Raw genomic sequence first — 27,607 nt, 5'->3', positions numbered from 1 at the left:
TCTCAATCTCGGTCCTCAGGATCCCACACAGTTGACGTTTTCCAGATCACCCAGCAAAGCACAGGTACAGTCATTACTCAGACACATTTTAAAAGATCCACAGGCAGAGCTAATTATTTCACTTGCAATTCTTTGAGGAGACTCGGAAAACGTGAACTGTTTGGGGTCCTGAGGACAGAACCTGTGCTCTAAATTATTTTATTGGTTGACTAGACAGCTACTAGCTGCACAACAAGCATTAGAAAAATCATTTAGGAGAACAGTGGTGTCGTTGAGAAGCTCCTGCATTTGCACAAATACACCCAGATTTCCTCTAAAGTGCGTGGGTTGGTTGAGCAAGATTCCGGCGATAGTGAAGCAACAAAAGGTTTGCATCAGCTAATAGGAGATGGACAGAATGAGGGTTCTCAGTGTGAAGTATGGAGTAGGCACACCAGCACCCCAGAGTTTTGCATAAAAACAAGATTTCATTTTGAAAAATGAGCTCAAAGAATTGCAAGTGATCCGTACATGAGGCTACATCAGGATGTAAACGGGGAAAGAAAGTTTTTGTAGGTTGTTTGAAAAAATAAGAATTTACTTACCGATAATTCTATTTCTCGGAGTCCGTAGTGGATGCTGGGGTTCCTGAAAGGACCATGGGGAATAGCGGCTCCGCAGGAGACAGGGCACAAAAGTAAAGCTTTTACAGGTCAGGTGGTGTGTACTGGCTCCTCCCCCTATGACCCTCCTCCAGACTCCAGTTAGGTACTGTGCCCGGACGAGCGTACACAATAAGGGAGGATTTTGAATCCCGGGTAAGACTCATACCAGCCACACCAATCACACCGTACAACTTGTGATCTAAACCCAGTTAACAGTATGATAACAGAGGAGCCTCTGAAAGATGGCTTCCTAAACAATAACCCGAATTAGTTAACAATAACTATGTACAAGTATTGCAGATAATCCGCACTTGGGATGGGCGCCCAGCATCCACTACGGACTCCGAGAAATAGAATTATCGGTAAGTAAATTCTTATTTTCTCTATCGTCCTAAGTGGATGCTGGGGTTCCTGAAAGGACCATGGGGATTATACCAAAGCTCCCAAACGGGCGGGAGAGTGCGGATGACTCTGCAGCACCGAATGAGAGAACTCCAGGTCCTCCTTTGCCAGGGTATCAAATTTGTAAAAATTTACAAACGTGTTCTCCCCTGACCACGTAGCTGCTCGGCAGAGTTGTAATGCCGAGACCCCTCGGCAGGCGCCCAAGATGAGCCCACCTTCCTTGCGGAATGGGCCTTAACAGATTTAGGCTGTGGCAGGCCTGCCACAGAATGTACAAGTTGAATTTTGTTACAAATCCAACTAGCAATCGACTGCTTAGAAGCAGGTGCACCCAACTTGTTGGGTGCATACAGTATAAACAGCGAGTCAGATTTTCTGACTCCAGCCGTCCTTTAAATGTATATTTTTAAGGCTCTGACAACGTCCAACAACTTGGAGTCCTTCAAGTCGTCTGTAGCCGCAGGCACTACAATAGGCTGGTTCAGGTGAAACGCTGATACCACCTTAGGGAGAAAATGCGGACGCGTCCGCCGCTCTGCCCTATGTCGAATGGAAAATTAAATAAGGGCTTTTATAAAACAAAGCCGCCAGTTCAGATACTCTCCCGGCCGAAGCCAGGGCCAGTAACATAGTCACTTTCCATGTGAGATATTTCAAATCCACATTCTTTAGTGGTTCAAACCAATTGGATTTGAGGAAATCTAAAACTACATTTAGATCCCACGGTGCCACCTTAGGCACCACAGGAGGCTGTATATGCAGTACTCCTTTGATAAAAATCTAGACCTCAGGGACTGAGGCCAATTCTTTTTGGAAGAATATTGATAGGGCCGAAATTTGAACCTTAATAGATCCCAATTTGAGACCCATAGACAATCCTGATTGCAGGAAATGTAGGAAAACGACCCAGTTGAAATTCCTCCATCGGAGCACTCCGCTGCTCGCACCACGCAACATATTTTCGCCAAATACGGCGATAATGCTTCGCGGTGACTTCCTTCCTTGCCTTTATCAAGGTAGGAATGACTTCTTCCGGAATGCCTTTTCCTTTTAGGATCTGGCATTCAAACGCCATGCCGTCAAACGCAGCCGCGGTAAGTCTTGAAAAAGACAAGGACCCTGCTGAAGCAGGTCCCTTCTCAGAAGTAGAGGCCACGGATCGTCCGTGACCATCTCTTGAAGTTCCGGGTACCAAGTCCTTCTTGGCCAATCCGGAGCCACTAGTCTTACTCCTCTTTGCCGTATAATCCTCAATACCTTTGGTATGAGAGGCAGAGGAGGAAACACATATACCGACTGGTACACCCAAGGTGTTACCAGCGCGTCCACAGCTATTGCCTGCGGATCTCTTGACCTGGCGCAATACCTGTCCAGTGTTTTGTTGAGGCGAGACGCCATCATGTCCACCATTGGTTTTACCCAACGGTTTAATAGCATGTGGAAAACTTCTGGATGAAGTCCCCACTCTCCCGGGTGAAGGTCGTGTCTGCTGAGGAAGTCTGCTTCCCAGTTGTCCACGCCCGGGATGAATACTGCTGACAGTGCTATCACGTGATTCTCCGCCCAGCGAAGGATCCTGGCAGCTTCTGCCATTGCCCTCCTGCTTCTTGTGCCGCCCTGTCTGTTTACATGGGCGACTGCCGTGATGTTGTCCGACTGGATCAACACCGGTCTTCCTTGAAGCAGAGGTTCCGCCTGGCTTAGAGCATTGTAGATTGCTCTTAGTTCCAGAATGCTTATGTGAAGAGACTTTTTCAGGCTCGACCACACTCCCTGGAAATTTCTTCCCTGTGTGACTGCTCCCCAGCCTCTCAGGCTGGCATCCGTGGTCACCAGGATCCAATCCTGCATGCCGAATCTGCGGCCCTCCAATAGATGAGCCTCCTGCAACCACCACAGAAGGGATACCCTTGTCCTCGGCGACAGGGTTATCCGCAGGTGCATCTGAAGATGCGACCCTGACCATTTGTCCAACAGATCCCTTTGCATGGAATCTGCCGAAAGGGATTGCTTCGTAAGAAGCTACCATTTTTTCCCAGGACTCTTGTGCATTGATGTACAGACACCTTTCCTGGTTTTAGGAGGTTCCTGGCCAGGTCAGATAACTCCTTGGCTTTTTCTTCGGGAAGAAAAACCTTTTTCTGAACGGTGTCCAGAATCATCCCCAGGAACAGCAGACGAGTTGTCGGCATTAATTGGGATTTTGGAATATTCAGAATCCATCCGTGCTGCTTTAGCACCTCTTGAGATAGTGCTAAACCCATCTCTAGCTGTTCTCTGGACCTTGCCCTTATTAGGAGATCGTCCAAGTATGGGATAATTAATACGCCTTTTCTTCGAAGAAGAAATATTATCTCGGCCATTACCTTTGTAAAGACCCGAGGTGCCGTGGACAAACCAAACGGCAGCGTCTGAAACTGATAGTGACAGTTTTGTACAACGAACCTGAGGTACCCCTGGTGTGAGGGGTAATTGGAACGTGGAGATACGCATCCTTGATGTCCAAGGATACCATAAGGTCCCCTTCTTCCAGGTTCGCTATCACTGCTCTGAGTGACTCCATCTTGAACTTGAACTTCTTTATGTACAGGTTCAAGGACTTCAGATTTAGAATAGGCCTTACCGAGCCATCCGGCTTCGGTACCACAAAAAGAGTGGAATAATACCCCTTCCCTTGTTGTAGAAGAGGTACCTTGACTATCACCTGCTGAGAATACAGCTTGTGAATGGCTTCCAAAACCGTCTCCCTTTCTGAGGGGGACGTTGGTAAAGCAGACTTCAGGAAACGGCGAGGTGGCTCTGTCTCTAATTTCAACCTGTACCCCTGAGATATTATCTGCAGGATCCAGGGATTTACCTGCGAGTGAGCCCACTGCGCGCTGTAATTCTTGAGACGACCGCCTACCGCCCCCGAGTCCGCTTGCGAAGCCCCAGCGTCATGCTGAGGCTTTTGTAGAAGCCGGGGAGGGCTTCTGTTCCTGGGAAGGAGCTGCCTGTTGCTGTCTCTTCCCTCGTCCTCTGCCTCGTGGCAGATATGAATAGCCCTTTGCTCTCTTATTTTTAAAGGAACGAAAGGGCTGCGGTTGAAAGGTCGGTGCCTTTTTATGTTGGGGAGTGACTTGAGGTAGAAAGGTGGATTTCCCGGCCGTAGCCGTGGCCACCAAATCCGATAGACCGACCCCAAATAACTCCTCTACGCATCGCCTGTCCACTGTCGTGTCCATAAAGCTCTTCTGGCCGAAATGGACATAGCACTTACCCGTGATGCCAGTGTGCAGATATCTCTCTGTGCATCACGCATATAAAGAAATGCATCCTTTATTTGTTCTAACGACAGTAAAATATTGTCCCTGTCCAGGGTATCAATATTTTCGATCAGGGACTCTGACCAAACTACCCCCGCACTGCACATCCAGGCAGTCGCAATAGCTGGTCGTAGTATAACACCTGCATGTGTGTATATACCTTTTTGGATATTTTCCATCCTCCTATCTGATGGATCTTTAAGTGCGGCCGTCTCAGGAGAGGGTAACGCCACTTGTTTTGATAAGCGTGTTAGCGCTTTGTCCACCCTAGGAGGTGTTTCCCAGCGCTCCCTAACCTCTGGCGGGAAAGGGTATAAAGCCAATAACTTCTTTGAAATTAGCAGTTTTTTATCGGGGCACCCCACGCTTCATCACACACGTCATTTAATTCTTCTGATTCGGTAAAAACTACTGGTAGTTTTTTCACACCCCACATAATACCCTGTTTAGTGGTACCTGTAGTATCAGCTAAATGTAACATCTCCTTTATTGCCAAAATCATATAACGTGTGGCCCTACTGGAAAATACGGTTGATTCGTCACCTTCACCACCGGAATCAGTGCCTGTGTCTGGGTCGACCGACTGAGGCAAGGGGCGTTTTACAGCCCCTGACGGTGTTTGAAGCGCCTGGACAGGCACTAATTGAGTGTCCGGCCGCCTCATGTCGGCAAACGACTGCTTAAGCGAGTTGACGCTATCCCGTAATTCCACAAATAAAGGCATCCATTCTGGTGTCGACCCCCTAGGAGGTGACATCCTCATATTTGGCAATTGCTCCGCCTCCACACCAATAACGTCCTCATACATGTCGACACACACGTACCGACACACAGCAGACACACAGGGAATGCTCTATACGAAGACAGGACCCACTAGCCCTTTGGGGAGACAGAGGGAGAGTCTGCCAGCACACACCAAAAAGCGCTATATATGACAGGGATAGCCTTATGATTAAGTGCTCCCTTATAGCTGCTTTTATATTAATATATTGCCATTTATTTTGCCCCCCCTCTCTGTTATACCCTGTTTCTGTAGTGCAGTGCAGGGGAGAGACCTGGGAGCCTTCCTGACCAGCGGAGCTGTGACAGAAAATGGCGCCGTGTGCTGAGGAGATAGGCCCCGCCCCTTTTTCGGCGGGCTCGTCTCCCGCTATTTAGTACATTTAGGCAGGGGTAAATATCTCCATATAGCCTCTGGGGCTATATGTGAGGTATTTTTAGCCTTTTTAAAGGTTTTCATTTGCCTCCCAGGGCGCCCCCCCCCCAGCGCCCTGCACCCTCAGTGACTGCCGTGTGAAGTGTGCTGAGAGGAAAATGGCGCACAGCTGCAGTGCTGTGCGCTACCTTAAGAAGACTGCAGGAGTCTTCAGCCGCCGATTCTGGACCTCTTCTTGCTTCAGCATCTGTGAGGGGGCCGGCGGCGTGGCTCCGGTGACCATCCAGGCTGTACCTGTGATCGTCCCTCTGGAGCTTCATGTCCAGTAGCCAAGAAGCCAATCCATCCTGCACGCAGGTGAGTTCACTTCTTCTCCCCTCTGTCCCTCGTTGCAGTGATCCTGTTGCCAGCAGGAATCACTGTAAAATAAAAAACCTAAGCTAAACTCTCTAAGCAGCTCTTTATGAGAGCCACCTAGAATTGCACCCTTCTCGGCCGAGCACAAAAATCTAACTGGAGTCTGGAGGAGGGTCATAGGGGGAGGAGCCAGTACACACCACCTGACCTGTAAAAGCTTTACTTTTGTGCCCTGTCTCCTGCGGAGCCGCTATTCCCCATGGTCCTTTCAGGAACCCCAGCATCCACTTAGGACGATAGAGAAAGATAGGTCAGACTTGTACCCCTTTTCCACCAGCCAGCATACAACACAGGTTATTGCACATGAACGCACATAACCCGTGTTGCTGGCTGGTGTAAAAGGGCTGAGTTGGAATAATCCGAGTCGATTGACCCGGTATTCCAACTCGGGTAGCTTGCAGGGTTGAACACGGGTTCAACCCGGTAGGCTGTGCTGTGTAAACGGAAGCCACACAGCTCCCGTTCACACTGTATGGGAAGGCGGCGCTGGAAGATCATGTGATCTCCCAGCGCTGCCCCCGCTGCGTCACCGGCAGCGTCACCAACCCGGCAATATGCCAGGTTGGAAACGGCAAATGGAAAGGGGGCTGACGCGGGTCGCAGCTGGGTAGCACCCATGTCAGGCTCCCGGCTGCGACCCGTGTAATTAGATGGAAAAGGGGTATCAGTGGAATGTTTCCACTTTTGCACTGTATACGCGGAGACTGTCCCACCCCTGCACACGTCTGGCTTGCGAGTGCCTCCAGAGAGCAGAAATTAAGGGCGTTTGATCTCTGCTAAGTGATCTTCATTAATGAGGTTTGCTGCTAGCAAGTGAAAGAAAGAAACAAAAAAGGTAACTGCAATGTAAAAACAGATAAAAGGTAACAACACACTAAAGTAATTGCTGTGATGTGGAATAATTATTACCCAGTCTGACAGACTTCAGTGTAGCATTAGAAAGTAAAATACTGTAAGTACTGTACTTCGATAGGATTGTTTAGCGTAGTTAGAGATGTCAGAAAAGTGGGGTTTCAGCCCTGTCCTTCCTGCCCTCCTTCTTAGAGGCCCGTGTTTGCTTAGTGGAGAATGATGCAGCCACTGTTGTATAATAGATTGAATTGCATCATTTTACGTAACACAAGGTCAATAAAAAGGCACTTGCAACAAAAAATGTTTGCCATTCTGCATTTAGTCATAATCATTGGGGCATTACAGTTCCTTGCTAAACTGTTCACCCCCTTGGCTTTTTACCTATTTTGTTACATTACAACCTGTAATTTAATTTTTTTTATCTGAATTTTATATTATGGATATGCACAAAATAGTCTAAGTTGGTGAAGTAAAATTAGAAAAATGTATCTTAAAAAAATAATTTTTATAAATAAAAATTTGAAGAGTGGCATGTGCCTATGTATTCACCCTCTTTGCTATGAAGCCCCTCAAAAGTTCTGGTGCAACCAATTACCTTCAAAAGTCACATAATTCGTGAAATTATCCCAGAAATTGAAGTCAGACACCCACCCTGCAAACGCTTGGACACGCCTACGCTTTTCCAAACACTCATTGAAAACGGTCAGTTGACACCCATAAACGCCTTCTTCCGGTCAATCTTCTTGCGATCAGCTGTGTGAATGGATTCTTCGTTAAATCCATCACCCAGCACCGATCCGCTTTGTACTCATACAACGAGCCTGCGCATTGTGGTGCATATGCAGTTTTGACGAGTTTTGATCCGATTACAGCGCTGCAAAAAATAGCTAGTGTGTGATCAGGTCGGAATGACCCCCTTATACTCTCATCTGCTCCATACTCCCTACCAGAGCCGGCCCTAGGCATAGGCAAACTAGGCAAATGCCTACGGCATTTGGTATGCCTAGGGGCACAAGCAGCTTCTGCTGATTAAAATGATATGTGGCATGCCTATATTCTGTGTGTGACTGCGGCTGTATCTGCATACGAAATGCTACATTACAGTGTATTCCTGGAAATCACTGTAACGTAGCATTTCGTATGCAGATACAGCCACAGTCGCCCACAAAATATAGGCATGCTGCATATCATTTTAGTCAGAAGAAGCTGCATGTGCATTCTAGCCACATAGTAATGCAAATAAGATTAATTTTCATCAAAAAAGGTGCCCGACGTTAGCAGAGCTGCCAGCTGACTCACGCCAGGCATCTCCTGCTGCATGGCGCATTGAGGTAAGATGTATGAGGACACATCTGTATCCAAGCAGAGGCAGAGGTCAGTGTTAGCTGCCATGTGAGTGTTGTGTGCGGGTGGGTTGGTTGTGCAGTAGTGTTTGCCATATGTGTAAGGGGCATTACTGTGTGATGTAACATGAATAAGGGACACTACTGATTGATAAAATGTGAATAAAGTTGCACTATTGTGTGGCGTAATTTGAATTGGGGGGTACTATTGTGTGACCATGCCCCTTCCCAGCAAGAACATATCCCTATTTGAGCTGTGTGGCGAATGTGCGCACTGTTCCTATTTAAAATATAGGGGGTAGGAGCACCAAAATGAGGACTACTATGGGTGAGGGGTGATGGTACTTGGAAAGGGGTGCTGGGTCAGAGGTGAAACTAGCGGCGGTGCTAGGGGGCACCAGCCAAAATCTTGCCTAGGGCATCATATTGGTTGGGGCCGGCTCTGCTCCCTACAACAGCACCTAACCCTCGGTCTCTGCCACCCTGATGCTGATGATAAATATAATATAGACTACAGATTTTGTGAATTGAAACTCAGAGGAAGGCGACTGCAGTAACAGTTGAAATGCTATGTAGTTTGATATTTTTGTCCTAGATCAGATCTTTTATGCATAATGTCTAAGAACTGTGGGATAGGCTACTACAATTTGTGATGAAGGGATTAGGAATTCCTGGTGTGCCTTTTTTCAATTTAGATATGTGAGACAATATATAATTATTGTTATCCTATAAAGGTAGTAAAGAAAAAGATACTCAGTTCAACCATAGCTGAATTTTTTTTTTTTCTGTAGTGAAACTGAAGACTAAATAAATGTAAGCAATGTAAACATCACATACCTTTTTGCTTTATCCTTATCATCTTCATCCACAAGTCCATCAAAAATACTCCCATCATCTCTAAGAGAACACAAAATGTTGTTACAGACTAAATATATAAAAGAACATAGTTCCCTCTAAACAATTTCCTAGCAAAGAAAGAAACCTCAAACTCATTCCATTACATAAGATGAATGGAAAAAAGGAGATTTATGGTAGACTTACCATTGTTAAATCTTTTTCTGCGAGATACACTGGATTCCACAGGGAATAACATTGGGGTGTAGAGTTGGATCTTGATCCGAGGCACCAACAGGCTAAAGCTTTGACTGTTCCCAGGACGCACTGCACCGCCTCCTCTATAGCCCCGCCTCCAGGCACTGGAGCTCAGTTTCGTTAACCAGTCCAATGCAGTAGCAGGTAAGAGAGACAGTAGATAGTAGTCACATAGAACCACATTCTCACGACAGAAGGGACTAGCGGCTAATGCCATAAAAACCCAAATAAACTAAGTGTTTCAGGGTGGGCACCCTGTGGAATTCAGTGTATCTCGCAGAAAGAGATTTAACAATGGTAAGTCTACCATAAATCTCCTTTTCTGCAGGGGGGTACACGGTGTTCCACAGGGAATACATCGGGGATGTCCTAAAGCAGTTCCTCATGGGAGGGGATGCACTGTAGCGGGCACAAGAACCCGGCATCCAAAGGAAGCATCCTGGGAGGCGGAAGTATCAAAGGCATAGAACCTGATGAACGTGTTCACTAAGGACCACGTAGCTGCCTTGCACAATTGTTCTGCGGACGCGCCACGGTGGGCCTCCCAAGAATGTCCAACAGACCGAGTAGAATGGGCTTTGATAGCAGCAGGAGCTGGGAGCCCAGCCTGCGCGTAGGCTTATGCAATCACCATTCTAATCCATCTGGCCAAGGTTTGCTTATTCGCAGGCCAGCCACGTTGAAAACCAAAAAGTACAAAAAGGGAATCTGACCTCCTGACAGAGGCAGTACTTTCTACATAAATACGGAGAGCCCGTACAACATCCAAAGATCTTTCTTTGGAGGACAAACCAGAAGAGATGAAGGCCGGAACCACAATCTCCTGATTAAGGTGAAAAGATGATACCACCTTAAGCAAATAACCTGGGCAAGTTCGAAGAACTGCCCGGTTATGGTGAAAAATCAGAAAGGGTGGACGACAGGAGAAAGCGCCTAAGTCCGACACTCTCCTAGCAGAGGCAATAGCCAACAGAAACACGACCTTAAGCCTAAGGCATTTAAGGTCCACAAACTCAAGAGGTTCAAATGGAGACTCTTGTAGGGCATTCAGAACGACAGACAGATCCCATGGAGCCACAGGAGGGACATAGGAAGGATGAATCTGTATAACACCCTGAGTGAAAGTGTGGACGTCAGGAAGGGACGCAATTTTTCTATGAAACTTCACCGACAAAGCAGATATATGAACCTTGAGGAAGGCCAGACGAAGGCTCAAGTCTAGGCCTTGTTGTAGAAAAGCCAAAAGTCTGGAAGTTTTGAAAGCATATGCATCATAATTCTTAGCAGTACACCATGTGAAGTAAGAATTCCAGACCCTGTCATAAATCAGACCAGAAGCTGGTTTACGGGCTTTCAACATAGTTTAAATGACCGCTTCAGAGAATACTTTTGCTCTGAGGAGTGATGCTTCAAGAGGCACGCCGTCAAAGCCAGTCTGGCCAGGTCCGGGTAGACACAAGGGCCCTGAACGAGGAGGTCTGGGCTTGATAAAGTAGAAGAGGATGCTCCATTGAGAGACCCTGCAGGTCGGAGAACCAATGCTGCCTGGGCCACGCTGGAGCGACTAGAAGTAGTATTCCTCCTTATTACTCGAACTTCCGTATTACCCTGGGCAGGAGTGACACTGGAGGGAACACATATGGCAGCCGAAAGTTCCATGGAATTGCCAGTGCATCTACAAACGCTGCTTGAGGATCCCTTGTCCTTGCCCCGAAGACCGTAACCTTGTGCTTGTGTCGAGATACCACCAGGTCTACACCTGGTAGGCCCCACTTGTCCACTAGGAGTTGAAAGACTTCTAGATGAAGGCTCCACTCTCCGGCATGCATGTTCTGACGGCTGAGGAAGCCCGCTTCCCAGTTGAGGACTCCAGGAATGAACACTGCTGATATGGCTGGCAGATGGCGTTCCTCCCATTGGAGAATTTTTGACACTTCCATCATTGCCATGCAGCTTCGAGCGCTGCCTTGATGATTTATGTATGCCATGATGGTGGCGTTGTCTGATTGTACTTGAACAGGCCTGTTCTGTACAAGAGGCAGGGCCAGTGTCAACGCATTGAACACTGCCCGCAATTCCAGAATGTTTATCAGGAGGAGAGATCCCTCCCTGCTCCACCGACCCTGGAGAGAGTGTTGCTCCAACACCGCCACCGCGGCCCAACCTCGCAGACTGGCGTCCATTGTCAGGAGGACCCAGTTGGAGATCCAGAAGGGACGGCCCCTGCTCAACTGTTGGTCCTGTAGCCACCAGCTCAGTGACAGACGAACCTCCGGCGTCAAGGAGATCATTTGAGATCTGATCCGGTGAGGCAGGCCGTCCCACTTGGAAAGGATTAACCTCTGCAGAGGGCGGGAATGAAACTGAGCGAACTCTACCATGTCGAATGCGGACACCATGAGGCCTAGTACTTGCATCGCTGAGTGTATCGACACTCTCTGGCGAGAGAGGAAGCATCTGATCCTGTCCTGAAGTTTCAGGACCTTCTCTGGAGGAGACAAGAACAATCATTGGTTGTGTGTGTCCAACAATGCCGTAAGTTGCTCCATGCTCTGAGCAGGGACCAGCAAGGACTTCTTCCAGTTGATGAGCCACCCATGAGATTATAGGAATTGGACCGTCAGTTCCAGATGACTGAGGAGAGCCTCTGAGGAGTTCGCCAGGATCAGCAAGTCGTCCAGATACGGCATGATCTTGACACCCTGACGGCAGCGAAGAGCCGTCATAACTGCCATGACCTTGGTGAAGATCCGAGGAGCCGTGGTCAGTCCGAAAAGGCAAGGCCTGGAATTGATAATGTAGGTTGCCAAAAGCAAACCGCAGATATTGCTGATGCGACATGGCAATAGGAATGTGCAGGAAAGCAGCCTGTGTGTTCAGGGATACCATATAGTCCTTGGGTTCCACGGCCAGTACAACAGAGCGCAGAGTTTCCATACGGAATTTGGATACCCTCACAAATTTGTTCAAAGATTTGAGCTTGAGTATAGGCCGGGAGGACCCATTTGGTTTCGGGACTAGAAACAGGGTCGAATAGTAGTCCATGCCTCTTTGAGACAGAGGTACCGGCACAATCACTCCAGTATCTAGGAGAGATTGTACAACCAAGTGCAAAGTCTGTGCGTTCAGCGGATCCGAAGGGATAACTGTTAAGCAGAACTGGAGAGGGGGGCATCTCCTGAAGGAGATCGCATACCCGTGAGAGACAACGTCCCGCACCCAGGTGTCTGAAGTGGTCTTTACCAGGCCTGTGCGAACTGCAGAAGTCGGCCTCCCACCCTGGGGTCCCCCAGGGGGAGGCCCGCCCCGTCATGCTGCTGTTTAGAAGCAGGCTGACAGGCAGCCCAAGATTGCTTAGACTTGGGCTTGGTAGTTTTGGAAGTACGAGCCTGTCTCAGGTACACCTGACCCTTTGCTTTACCTGGAGGTCGAAAGGAATGAAAAGTGGTACTCTTAGCCTTCGGAGCAGAAGGATTAGTAATTGGGAGAAATGCAGTCTTAGCTGTTGCCAAGTCAGTCACGATCTTGTCCAGATCCTCCCTAAAAAAGGGAGAACCTCCAAGGTCTTTTTGGAGTCCAGGTCCACTATCCAGGACCTTAACCACAAAATCCGGCGAGCCAGGATAGACGAAGTAGACGCATTGGCCTCCATTATGCCTGCATCAGAGGTCACCTCCTGAATATAGTGAGAGGCTGTGGTAATATACAACAGATATTGTCTGGCAGTGTCAGAAAAATTTAGAGGTAGCTCATCCTCAATTGCCTGAACACATGCTTCTATAGCTTTTGCAGCCCAAGAGGGTGCCATAGTGGGTCTATGCACAGCATCGGTAAGTGTGTAAATAGACTTCAGGCATCCCTCCACACGCTTATCCGTCGGTTCCTTCAGTGAGGTGACAGTGGTGACAGGCAGAGTAGAAGATACCACAAGACGGGCGACATGAGAGTCCACCGGCGGTAGAGTTTACTTAACTCCGCAGGGATAGGATAACGAGCTAGCATCTTTCTGGACAGGGAAAATTTCTTTCCTGGAGATGACCAGGATTCCATGACGTATGTCAATTAAAAGGTCAGAATGCAGTAAAACTACTTTAGCAACCTTCTGACGTTTAAACTTATCAGGTTTCTTAGACGTAGCGGGGGGCTCAATAACATCATCAATTTGGAGAATCAGCTTGATAGCCTCCACTAGGACAGGAACATCAACTTGAGTTGTAGATTCCTCAGCAGAAGCAACTGTATCAGTGTCTGACGTATCAGTATAATCCCCATCCTCATCGGAAGAATCATCCGAAATATTAGTGGATTGTGAGGAAGAAATGGCCTGCTTAAATGACTCCTTGGCCCCAGTACGGCAAGGGGTAGGTTTTTGTCGAACCAAAGACGGATTTAATTGTTGTAACTGGGTAGACAGCGTATCCGCCCAAGGTGGGTTAACTACAGGGACAATATGTGGCTGCAATGGCACAGGAGGTCCCACAGGGGGTGCAAGCCGTGTTACAAGCGTCATCAGCATATTTGAAAATGCAGCCCAAGGAGGGGCTTGATTTTCCACAGGTGCTGCACACTGACTGGAAAGTGCAGGGCACCCAGTACCTAAACCCTCAGCTGAAACCTTTTCCTCAGTCAAATCCGTGGCGCCAGCACTGCATGATGCAGGAGCATCTGCTGATTTCCCGCCATGTGTAGCAGACATTATTGGTAATGTAGCCTTAGGGCACAACAGTACAATATAGCCAGACAAACACAATACCTGCAGAAAAAAACCCTGTGTTACGTGACAGCAAATGCAGAGCACAAACAGAGGATTTAAGCGATGTGAGGTGACAAACAGTGAAAAATACAAAACCGTTGTAAAGCGCAACGGAATATGCTGCGCTATATAAGAAACTGCTAATAAATAAATAAATAAATCCTGTGGAACACTATATTTTAAATGAGACCCTGACACACTTAGCCCCCCAGGGTACAGAATATAATGATAGCAATACGTGTGATACACAGAATAGAATTCACATAGCCGCAATAGGCACACACAGTCACAGGTACAATGCAGAAATTCTTACATATAAACAATAAGACTGCACTCGATTAGTAAATCTACATATAGATATGTATGTATACAGATATAACAATGCACAGTAAACACTGGATGTATATCACAGAATACTTGTACTAAAAATTCATTTAGCAGTACACTTGTTCTTAAACTAACACGGTCTAAAATGACATGTAGAATACTTAAGTGTCTGTAAATACACAGCGCTGACAAGACAGGCGGCTTTACAGAGGACTTAAGGATGTAGAACATATTAAAAAAAGGAAGATTAACTTCAACCTTACTAAGAAAGAAAGACTGGCGTTGGAGGAATTGAAAAAGAATGATGAGCTTAGTCAAACTCGCCGACAAGGGTGGTGGGGGGGGGGGTTTGAGTTGTGCTTCTAGATGTAGCTACATATGAAGCTGAGGTCTACAGACAGTTAGGAGATGGCAATACATATAAGAGGATTAAGAAAGATCCCACTGAACAACACAATAAAGAACTTATTAGCATTATAAATGCATATAGGGACAATGGAACGATCAGTGATACAGTATGTAAGTTCCTGAATATTGACAATCCTAAAATACCTGTCATATATGTATTGCCAAAAATACATAAAGATCCAAAAAATCCCCCCGGTAGACCAATAGTGTCGGGAGTGGAATCAATGACTGCGAATTTATCTGCTTTCATGGATTCTCATCTTCAATCGCTGGTGTATCTAAATAGATCCCACCTTAAGGACACTCGGGATATCCTTAATAGGTTAGAGAACATCAAATGGGAAGAGGGGTACTACATGGTCAGTGCTGATGTAAGTTCCCTATACACAATCATTAATCATGATAAAGGTATTAGAGCAGTAGAAAGTTTTCTTGCAACATCTAATACAGTCCCTTTAATGCAGGAATTTCTGGTAAAAGGAATTCGGTTTATATTAGAGCACAATTTTTTCCTATTCAAAGGGGAGTTCTTTGTGCAGCGGACAGGGACGGCTATGGGTACCAGGTTCGCCCCGAGCTATGCCAATTTATTTTTGGGACGTTGGGAGGAGGAGTCCGTTTGGCATAGCGAGTACGGGGCGAACCTGGTACTATGGTCACGTTATAAAGACGACATTTTCTTTATCTGGAAGGGAAGTAGGGATACATTAGAAGGATTCTGTACATATTTGAATGAGAACGATCTTAATATCAAACTAACGTTTGACATTGAAAGAGAGAAAATTAATTTCCTTGATATAACTATTTATATTAAGGACAATCAAATATGTACTCAAACGTATCAAAAACCGACTGACTGTTCGCCCTATATTTATGCAGACAGTTGCCATCACAAACTGGCTCGATTCGATTCCAGGGGGCCAGTTTAAAAGACTACGGCGCAACTGTACTGAGGACTCAGTTTTTAAATCTCAAGCTGAGAGTATGAAAAAATCTTTCTTATCTTGCGGATATGATAAGATAAAAGTAGAGAAAGGCTTAGAAGAAGCCACTGCTACGAGCAGAATGGACCTGTTGTGTACGAGGAAGAAAACTAGAGAGGAAAATAGGGACACCCAATGGGCCTTTGTCACTGATTATAATGCTCACCACAGGGAAATTGAGAAAACCTTTAAGAGACATTGGACCACATTGAAGTTGGATCCCGTTATAGGACCACATTTACCCAGTAAACCAGTACATATATATAGGAGAGCACCCAACATCAAAACGCAATTGGTTAAAAGTATACATTCAGAAACCAAGAGACCTGGGTATAATAGATCCAAAGGTTTTTATAGGTGCAGTAATTGTATAGGGTGTCGTAATATTGGTGGAGGTACTACATTAAAATGCGAGACAATTAGGATTAATGATCAAGAATGTAAAATTATGGAATTTATCACATGTAATACTGCCAATGTGGTCTATGCCATAGTTTGTGATTGTGACAAAGTCTACATTGGACGGACCACCAGACCTTTAAAGGTCAGATTGGGAGAGCATTTAAGGAATATCTGGAAAGGCCTGGAGACCCACTCCCTGTCTGCGCATTTTAAATCTGTACATAATTGCTCTGTGGGCCATATAAAAGGTTTTTTTGGGATTAAACATATTAAACCAACCGAAAGAGATAAAAACACCACTGCCCGTTTGGCACAAACAGAGATGAAATTAATATATACATACAAAACCCTGGCACCAATAGGGTTAAACCAGGATTTTGAAATAAAATTGTTTTTATGATTCATTTTTATTGAAGTTATTGTAGGGTGGATTTTTAACCAATTATATAAAGATAACATTGTGCAATATGTTTTATGCATATTATCGATGCTTAGGGCATTAAAACCTAGTTCTCATTGTAGATCAGATGATGTGGGGGATTGGAATAAGTCCAGTGAAGTTTAAACATCAATAATATCAAGCGGAGAAGAGGACAGGAAGTGGGGCATTTTCACTTGAACTAATGAACGGAAGTAGACAGTCGGCCATCTTGGAAGTGGCATGCGGGAGGAGGAGGTTGCTGGCGGACCACGCGTCACATCCGAGGAATGTGTGCACTGACAGACCGGGTATGGACTGACAGATTAAGTGATCTCATCTCCGTGGCGGGAAAAGGAGATGCCGTGGTGAATACACGTGGGTTCGACTCACGTCACTTCCGCATCGGGGAAACAGAAGACACTGATGCCCTGGACTATGGATTGATGATTTTATGATGTGTTTATATTATGAATGATGTTTTGATCACACAGGTTTTAGGTAAATGTTTCCTTAAACTACACACCTGTGATTCATATGTGATTAGGGTAGTATATAAGGAATGTCCGACAGGGGTCTCTCATACCTTGACAAAGACCCTAGCATGGGCCGAAACGCGTTGGTGGAGAGACCTGCATTGGAGAAATCTACCCGTGGGAGACCTGGAGTAGATCAGATTAACGGGGCCCCGTTCTTTCTGCATACCATCTATTTCTCTTTCGACCCTCCCGGGTATGATTACCATTGTTTTTATTCTTGTTTTGTTTTTATATTAAAAAGTATTTTACCCCAACCTTCTCTCCGGTTCTTTTTGAGAGAAAAAGTGCAAGGTTGGAGATAAAGAGTGGATAAGAAAGACCCACCCTACATGCATGTGATATATCCAATTAATTGTGAGTGCCATACGTAGGGGGCAACCCTGGCATTTTTTCTTCACTTGGTGACGGAGCATCCTTCACAGAGAGTTGTGGTTGTGCCTGCCTTTTATTCCTGCATCTGTGTAAGTGTGTGGGAAGGGGGAGTTTCCCCGTCAAACTGATACACCTTTGAGAATTTGTGTAGAACGACACTTCAACATTGTTTTATGAGATCGTATATGTTTCCTTAATACACAGTTGTGTAAGTTCACTGGAAGGGGGATTTCCCCGGCATATGACATATTTTCCCTTTTGGGACTAACAACACAAAAAGGGAAAGTGACTATAAAAATTGTTTGGAAGTAATACACGAGGATCTCGGTGTATATTTGTTTTTTCTTGCATGTATGAGGATATTTATTTAAAGAAAGATAACCCAGCGCAAGCTGATAATATTTTGATATCTGCAGCCTCTAAAAGTGGGTGTGCTCGTCCCACTAAAAAGAAATCTAAGAAGTTTCTTTTCCCAACAAATGGAAAAAAGAAAGTTGAGGCGCTGATATGAAAATATTATAACAAACAAACCATACGACAGTGTATAAGTAATGATTTATTTAAGCTATAAAACTATTAATATGTATAGAGTACCGGCCGGTAAATATAAACAAATTAATACAATTCTTAAAATAAAACAATTTAAAACAAGTGCATTCCTGTATCTGAAAGGCTACACTCCAAGATATCCTTTGTAGAAAACATGTATCAAAATGCTCACAAAAAGTATATATATATATGTATAATGTCCAACTTCGTGATTAAAGATACACTTCCCGTCCGCTGGTGGCAGTTCCTTTATATGCGGACATATCTGGAAGTCCGTGAAGTATTTTATAGTACAAGGTTGGTTTATGTGATACTCAGGGTGGAATATTGATTTGCTCAAAGTCTTGTATTGTGGAGCAGTCTCTTAATGATTGTAACCCAGAGTGTGCACGCTATAAGCAGTCTTTGTATCACTATACAGCAAGAGGGGCACTCTTATCCTTCGTGCAGATATTAATTAACTGAGTGATGGGAAAACTAGACGGCAAGGATTTTTATTATTAACACGAGGTGTTTATCATGTGCTCACCTCGTCCTCCACACTGGTCAGACTGCCGCTTCCAAATTAGGCTGCCAGCGTTATTGCAACCGCTCGTCTTTCCCACCTCTGTTATACGGGTTTCTCCCTCTGCGACGTGACGTTAGACACTGTGCTGCACCCGGGCTGGCCGGCAGATATTACTTCTCGTGCCGCCCGCCTCCACACCAGGTCATCAATGCTGCTGGGACACTTGTCTCTCCTGCAGCCGTCTCCTCGTCAATATCTGCTTGCCTGCACTGTCAGGCTCCACGCTGCCGCTTGGCAGCCGTTGTTCTCCGTCTCACTCCTCCTCAGGTATCCACAATTGCAGAGCAAAATGACCAGTAAATGGCAATACCGGCTTGGGGTACACTCATCAGAATGTTTACGCGTTTCTCTGCCTTTAATACACTCGGCAGCTTCTTCAGAACAGAATGGGACTGTCTGTATAGCAATGTGTATTTAAAACATTCCTTGATTAGATACACCTGTATGGAGTTTAGATTTAACCACTCCTATTTTAACTCTTTCCAGTGTATCATTGCCAATACAGACTGCCTCTCATTAAAATACAAAGAAATTATACACGTATATATACATTATTATTTTGTTTATATTGTTTATATTAATGGCTTCTTTGAGATGTGTCTCAACAGGAATATTCTACGAATACATAGCGAATATTATAGTGCATTATAAGTAGAGGAAACAAAAAATAAAAGATAATAAGATTATTACAATATCACCTACCATTAGTATTACAACCATTTGCAATATAGGTGTATATAATTAGTTAAATTAATAAAAACAATAAAGACAAAAAGAGGGGTATTTCTATTACTCCACTTGCTGCAACATCTAGATATGATTATTTTTAAAGATATACATGATAAATATATGGTATGTGAAACATCTCTTCAGTTGTCACTAGTATCGATAATAAAGCTGGGACAGGTATTAGATGTTATTCAACTCAACTGTATCATTGAGTCCATGGGGAACTAGCGTTTCCAGCCTATATATCCAGAAAGCTTCTCTTCTGCAGAGCAAATTAAATCGATCACCACCCCGTTTTGTGCATTTGACAGATTCAATTGCCCTAACATTAATACTACTGAAAGTATCTGATTTCATACATTGTGAAATGTGGCTTGAAAGGGGATGTGTCTTAATTCCCTTATTTATATTTCGCCAGTGTTCCATAAATCTAGTGTGTAACATGCGAGTGGTTCTTCCCACGTATTGCTTGCCACACCCACATTGGATTACATAAATGATATATGATGATCTACAATTCAAATTTTTTTTTATAGTAAAATGTTTTTCCATTACTATTTGAAATGAATTCTGTGGTTTTTCTCAGGGCATGTTTACAGGTGGTACACGTGGGTTTTCCACAGGCATGGAACCCCTTGGGGCGTTCTGGCAGCCATGTTTTATTATTTATCCGTTCTTGTTGGAAATGGCTCTTAACTAATAATGATTGAAGGTTGGTAGATCTTCTAAAGATTACTGTACCTTCCAAGTCCACATTTTCACGTAGTATATTATCTAATTTAAGTAGAGCTGAATTCTTTTTTATAATAGACCTAATTTTAAATGCACAGTTATTATATTGCGTAGTAAACAAAGCAGTCCTATCTGTATTACCTACGCTGTTCGGTTTTTTAGAAGTCTGCAGAAGTTTTGCTCGGTCTATTTGATTGACCTCTATTAAAGCTTTCTGTAATATTTTATCCGGATATCCCTGTTCTAGAAATGATTGGTATAGTTTGGCCGCCTGTTCCTTAAAGCTACTATCTGTTCCACAATTTCTTTTCAGCCTTATAAATTGTCCCTTAGGGATATTTGTCTTCCATGATGTTTTATGAGAGCTTGTGAAATTTAAGTAACGGTTTTGTTCAACTGGCTTAATATATGTTTGTGTGATTAATTTGCCTTCAGTAACGTGTAATGAAATATCCAAAAAATTAATAGAGGTTTCGTGTATATTAAACGTGAAGTGTAAACCAAACTCATTATTATTTAGATTAGACGCAAATTGTTGTGCAGACAGTAAATCCCCATCCCAAATAAAAAACAAATCATCTATAAATCTGCCATATAGGGCGAGGTTTGCTCCATATGTCTCCCCCCATATATGATGTTCTTCAAATCTACCCATAAATAGATTTGCTAGACTCGGAGCAAACCCCGCCCCCATCGCAGCACCACGTGTCTGTAAAAAAAACTGTGAGTTAAACGTGAAGCAGTTGTGACCTAAAATGAATTGTATAGATTGTAAAATGAAGTTCCGTAACTGCGATGACATATTAGGATCTTGTAGAAGATAGTGTTCTACTGCTTTTATTCCCAATGTATGAGAAATATTGGAATATAAGGCTTCAACGTCACACGTCATCAGCAGGTAAATAAGAATTTACTTACCGATAATTCTATTTCTCGGAGTCCGTAGTGGATGCTGGGGTTCCTGAAAGGACCATGGGGAATAGCGGCTCCGCAGGAGACAGGGCACAAAAGTAAAGCTTTTCCGATCAGGTGGTGTGCACTGGCTCCTCCCCCTATGACCCTCCTCCAGACTCCAGTTAGGTACTGTGCCCGGACGAGCGTACACAATAAGGGAGGAATTTTGAATCCCGGGTAAGACTCATACCAGCCACACCAATCACACCGTACAACTTGTGATCTAAACCCAGTTAACAGTATGATAACAAAAGGAGCCTCTGAAAGACGGCTTCCTACAACAATAACCCGATTTTTGTAACAATAACTATGTACAAGTATTGCAGAATAATCCGCACTTGGGATGGGCGCCCAGCATCCACTACGGACTCCGAGAAATAGAATTATCGGTAAGTAAATTCTTATTTTCTCTATCGTCCTAGTGGATGCTGGGGTTCCTGAAAGGACCATGGGGATTATACCAAAGCTCCCAAACGGGCGGGAGAGTGCGGATGACTCTGCAGCACCGAATGAGAGAACTCCAGGTCCTCTTTTTGCCAGGGTATCAAATTTGTAGAATTTTACAAACGTGTTCTCCCCCGACCACGTAGCTGCTCGGCAGAGTTGTAATGCCGAGACCCCTCGGGCAGCCGCCCAAGATGAGCCCACCTTCCTTGTGGAATGGGCATTTACATATTTTTTGCTGTGGCAAGCCTGCCACAGAATGTGCAAGCTGAATTGTACTACAAATCCAACGAGCAATAGTCTGCTTAGAAGCAGGAGCACCCAGCTTGTTGGGTGCATACAGGATAAACAGCAAGTCAGATTTCCTGACTCCAGCCGACCTGGAAACTATATTTTCAGGGCCCTGACAACATCCAGCAACTTGGAGTCCTCCAAGTCCCTAGTAGCCGCAGGTACCACAATAAGCTGGTTCAGGTGAAACGCTGACACCACCTTAGGGAGAAACTGGGGACGAGTCCACAGCTTTGCTCTGTCCGAATGGACAATCAGATATGGCTTTGTGAGATAAAGCCGCCAATTCTGACACTCGCCTGGCCGAGGCCAGGACCAACAGCATGGTCGCTTTCCATGTGAGATATATCAAATCCACAGATTTGAGTTGTTTAAACCAATGTGATTTTAGGAATCCCAAACTACGTTGAGATCGCCCAGTGCCACTGGAGACATCAAAAGGGGGTTGTATATGCAGTACTCCCTTAACAACTTCTGGACTTCAGGAACTGAAGCCAATTTCTTTCTGGAAGAAAATCGACCGGTCGAAATTTGAACCTTAATGGACCCCAATTTGAGACCCATATACACTCCTGTTTGCAGGAAATGTAGGAATTAACCTAGTTGAAATTCTTCCGTGGAGCCTTCCTGGCCTCACACCATGGAACACATTTTCACCTAAGCAGTGATAATGTTGTGCGGTCACCTCCTTCCTGGCTCTGACCAGGGTAGGGATGACCTCTTCCGGAATGCCTTTTTCCCTTAGGATCCGGCGTTCACCCGTCAACGCGGCTGCGGTAAGTCATGGAACAGACATGATTCTTGCTGAATCAAGATCCTTTCTAGTATCTCTTGAAGTTCCGGGTACCAAGTTCTTCTTGGCCAAACCGGAGCCACGAGTATAGTTCTTACTCCTCTCCTTCCTATCATTCTCCATACACTGGGTATGAAAAGCAGAGGAGGGAACACATACACCGACTGGTACACCCCCGGTGTTACCAGAGCGTCCCAGCTATTGCCTGAGGGTCTCTAGACCTGGCGCTTCATGTGGGACGCCATCATAACCACCTTTGGTCTTTCCCAACGGTTTACAAACATGTGGAAACTTCCAGATGAAGTTCCCACTTTTCCGGGTGGAATTCATTCATGCTGAGGAAATCTTCCTAGTTGTCCACTCCCGGAATGAACACTGCTGACAGTGTTATCACATGATTTTTTGCCCAGCGAAGAATCCTTGCTGTCATTGCCCTCCTGCTTCTTGTGCCGCCCCGTCTGTTTACGTGGGCGACTGCCATGATGATGTCCTACTGGATCAGCACCGGTTGACTTTGAAGCAGAGGTCTTCCTAGGCTCAGAGCATCGTAAATTGCCCTTAGCTCCAGTATATTCATGTGGAGAGAAATCTCCAGACTTGACCACACTTCCTTGGAAATTTCTTCCCTGTGTGACTGTTCCCCAGCCTCTCAGACTGGCATCCGTGGTCACCAGAACACAGTCCTGAATGCTGAATGTGCTGCCCTCTAGAAGATGAGCACTCTGCAGCCCCCACAGAAGAGACACCCTTGTCCTTGGAGACAGGGTTATCCGCTGATGCATCTGAAGATGCGATCCGGACCATTCGTCCCGCAAATCCCCCTGAAAAGTTTTTGCGTGAGATCTGCCGAATGGAATCGCTTCGTAAGAAGCCACCATTTTTCCCAGGACTCCTGTGCATTGATGCACTGATACTTGGCCTGGTTTTAGGAGGTTTCTGACTAGGTCGGATAACTCCCTGGCTTTCCCCTCCAGGAGAAATACCTCTTTCTGGACTATGCCCAGAATCATTCCTAGGAACAGCAGACGTATCATCGGAAAACAGCTGCGATTTTTGGAATATTTAGAATCCACTCGTGCTGTCGTAGAACTACTTTAGATAGTTCTTTTCCGACCTCCAACTGTTCTCTGGAAACTTGCCCCTTTCAGGATATCGTCCAAGTAAGGGATAATTAAGATGCCTTTCTTCTTTTAAGAATCATCTTTTCGGCCATTACCTTGGTAAAGGCCCGGGGTGCCGTGGATAATTCAACGGCAGCGTCTGAAACTGATATTGACAGTTCTGTATCACGAACCAGAGGTACCCTTGTTGAGAAGGGCAAATTTGGACATGGAGGTAATCCTTGATGTCCAGGGACACCATATAGTCCCCTTTTTTCCGGTTCTCTATCACTGCTCTGAGTGACTCCATCTTGATTTGAACCTTTTTATGTAAGTGTTCAAAGATTTCAGATTTAGACTATGTCTCACCAAGCCGTCTGGCTTCAGTACCACAATATAGTGTGGAAGACTAATACCCTTTTCCTTGTTGTAGGAGGGGTACTTTGATTATCACCTGCTGGAAATACAGCTTGTGAATTTTTTCCCAATACTGCCTCCCTGTCGGAGGGAGCCGTTGGTAAAGCAGGCTTCAGGAACCTGCGAGGAAAAAATGTCTCGACTCTCCAATCTGTACCCCTGGGATAATACTTGTACGATCTAGGGGTCAACTTGCGAGTGATCCCACTGCGCGCTGAGACTCTTGAGACTACCCCCCCACCTCACCTGAGTCCGCTTGCACGGCCCCAGCGTCACGCTGAGGACTTGGCAGACGCGGTGGAGGGCTTCTTTTCCTGGGAAGGGGCTGCCTGCTGCAGTCTACTTCCCTTTCCTCTATGTCTGGGCAGATATGACTGGCCTTTTGCCCGCTTGCCCACATGGGAAACGGAAGGATTGAGGCTGAAAAGACAGTGTCTTTTTCTGCTGAAATGTAACTTGGGGTAAAAAGGTTGGATTTCCCAGCTGTAGCCGTGGCCCCCAGGTCCGATGGACCGACCCCAAATAACTCCTTCCCTTTATACGGCAATACTTCCATGTGCCGTATGGGATCTGTATCACCTGACCACTGTCGTGTCCATGACATCTTCTGGGAGATATGGACAACGCACTTATCTTGATGCCAGAGTGCAAATATCCCTCTGTGCATCTCGCATACATATATATAGAATGCATCCTATTAAATGCTCTATATCAATAAAATATTTTTAGTCAGGGAATTCGACCAAGCCAACCCAGCACTGCATCTCCAGGCTGATGGCGATCGCTGGTCGCAGTATAACCACCGTATGTGTGTATATACTTTTTAGGATATTTTTCCAGCTGCCTATCAGCTGGCTCCTTGAGGGCGGCCGTATCTGGAGACGGTAACGCCACTTGATAAGCGTGTGAGCGCCTTATCCACCCTAAGGGGTGTTTTCCTAACTTCTGGCGGGAAAGGGTATAACGCCAATATTTGCTATCGGGGTAAACCCACGCATCATCACACACTTCATTTTATTTTATCTGATTCAGGAAAAACTACAGGTAGTTTTTTCACTCCCACATAATACCCTTTTTTGTGGTACTTGTAGTATCAGAAATATGTAACACCTCCTTCATTGCCCTTAACGTGTGGCCCTAATGAGGAATACGTTTGTTTATTCACCGTCGACACTGGATTCAGTGTCCGTGTCTGTGTCTGTGTCGACCGACTGAGGTAAATGGGCGTTTTTTTTTTTTTTTTTTTTTTAAACCCCTGACGGTGTTTCTGAGACGCCTGGACCGGTACGAATTGTTTATCGGCCGTCTCATGTCGTCAACCGACCTTGCAGCGTGTTGACATTTTCACGTAATTCCCTAAATAAGCCATCCATTCCGGTGTCGACTCCCTAGAGAGTGACATCACCATTACAGGCAATTTCTCCGCCTCCTCCAACATCGTCCTCATACATGTCGACACACACGTACCGACACACAGCACACACACCTGGAATGCTCTGACAGAGGACAGGACCCCACTAGCCCTTTGGAGAGACAGAGGGAGAGTTTGCCAGCACACACCAAAAAACGCTATAATTACATAGGGACAACCTTATATAAGTGTTTCTCCCTAATAGCATCTTTATATATATATTTATATCGCCAATTAGTGCCCCCCTCTCTGTTTAAACCCTGTTTCTGTAGTGCAGTGCAGGGGAGAGCCTGGGAGCCTTCTCTCCAGCCTTTCTGTGAGAGAAAAAATGGCGCTGTGTGCTGAGGAGATAGGCCCCGCCCCTTTTCCGGCGGGCTCGTCTCCCGCTCTTTAGTGAAGTTTGGCAGGGGTTAAATATCTCCATATAGCCTCTGGGGGCTATATGTGAGGTATTTTTAGCCAGTATATAGGTTTACATTTGCCTCCCAGGGCGCCCCCCCCCCCAGCGCCCTGCACCCTCAGTGACAGCGTGTGAAGTGTGCTGAGAGGAAAATGGCGCACAGCTGCAGTGCTGTGCGCTACCTTTAGAAGACTGTCAGAGTCTTCAGCCGCCGATTCTGGACCTCTTCTAACTTCAGCATCTGCAAGGGGGCCGGCGGCGCGGCTCCGGTGACCATCCAGGCTGTACCTGTGATCGTCCCTCTGGAGCTGATGTCCAGTAGCCAAGAAGCCAATCCATCCTGCACGCAGGTGAGTTCACTTCTTCTCCCCTCAGTCCCTCGTTGCAGTGATCCTGTTGCCAGCAGGACTCACTGTAAAATAAAAAACCTAAGCTAAACTTTCTCTAAGCAGCTCTTTAGGAGAGCCACCTAGAATTGCACCCTTCTCGGCCGGGCACAAAAATCTAACTGGAGTCTGGAGGAGGGTCATAGGGGGAGGAGCCAGTGCACACCACCTGATCGGAAAAGCTTTACTTTTGTGCCCTGTCTCCTGCGGAGCCGCTATTCCCCATGGTCCTTTCAGGAACCCCAGCATCCACTAGGACGCTAGAGAAATTTTGTTTCCAAGGAACATTATTCACTAAGTTCAAGAAATGAGTAGTGTCTTTGATATAGGACCGCAGACCTTTTACATGATCCTGTAAATAGTGATCAACAAAAAGTGATAAATTACTAGTGAGGGACCCTATACCAGAAATAATAGGGCGACCCGGGGGTGTGGTGAGGGATTTGTGAATTTTGGGCAAATAATAAAAAGTGGGAGTGACAGGATGTGTATTAAATAAAAAATTATAAATGTCTTTCGTGATAGCACTCTCTTCCAGACCTGTGGTTAGCAGGTCTGACAGTTGTTTGAGAAAGAGGGGGGTGGGATCGTGATCCAATTTTTTATAGTAATGTGTGTTGGACAATTGTCTATTAACCTCCGTCAAATAGTCCTCCATATTTAGTATCACGATCCCACCCCCCTTGTCTGCTGGTTTAATAATAATGGTTTTGTCAGAATATAGAGTTTTAATTGCTTTTCTTTCCCCTTTATTAAGGTTATCCTTAAATTTTTTCTTTTCTGACAGTTCACACATATTCCTAAAGTGTTCTAACGTGCTATTGTAAAAACTCTCAATGAAAGGACCTCTATATTGTAAGGGGTAAAATTCTAACTTTTTTCTTTGTGCAAAATTATTTTTGGTATCATAAATTTTTACAGTATCATCATTATTACTAGATCCTCCCTCTTGTTGTAGGAGCTCTAATACCTCAATGGCTGTATTATCCTCCTGATCTAAAATAATTGGTACCCCTACAATTTGTTTCTGTTTAATAGTTTTTAGTGCAAAATAACGTTTACGACTCAGAGTCCTGACATACCTATTAAGGTCGACAAATAGTCTAAAAAGATTAGGTTTCATTACTGGAGCAAAATTTAATCCTTTTTCGAGAAGGGCCAATTCATGTTCATTTAAATTTTTTCGAGATAAATTGAAAACTCCCTTACCAGTAGTTTTATCTTGTGCACAGACTTTTTGTAGGATTTTCTTCTCCCTCCCCGACACCCCCTTTTCCGTTTTCCCTTGGTCTTTTTTGTCCCCCTCCTGTTGAGAACCTGGAGTGGGGTGGGAATCGTCTCTCTAAAAAAACTTCACTATGGGGAGACATTTCTAAGTCATCTTCAGTTTCTGACTGTCTGAAGTTTTGGTAGTATT

At 45.3% G+C, this 27,607-nt stretch overlaps 1 protein-coding gene across 5 annotated transcripts in view; it reads right to left on the bottom strand.

The window, feature by feature from the left end:
* CLOCK (clock circadian regulator) overlaps positions 1-27,607 on the bottom strand; it is a 231,737-nt gene that overhangs the window by 72,427 nt on the left and 131,703 nt on the right. For all 5 annotated transcript variants that reach the window (XM_063920910.1, XM_063920914.1, XM_063920913.1 and 2 more), the window contains one exon: positions 8,960-9,019. In XM_063920910.1, coding sequence (XP_063776980.1) covers positions 8,960-9,019 — 60 coding nt within the window. The remainder of the gene's footprint in view (positions 1-8,959; positions 9,020-27,607) is intronic.

The sequence above is a fragment of the Pseudophryne corroboree genome, chromosome 1, assembly GCF_028390025.1.
Source record: "Pseudophryne corroboree isolate aPseCor3 chromosome 1, aPseCor3.hap2, whole genome shotgun sequence".
NCBI lineage: Eukaryota > Metazoa > Chordata > Amphibia > Anura > Myobatrachidae > Pseudophryne > Pseudophryne corroboree.
The sequence above is the reverse complement of the archived record's forward strand: the minus strand, read 5'-3'. Positions and strand labels throughout refer to the sequence as shown.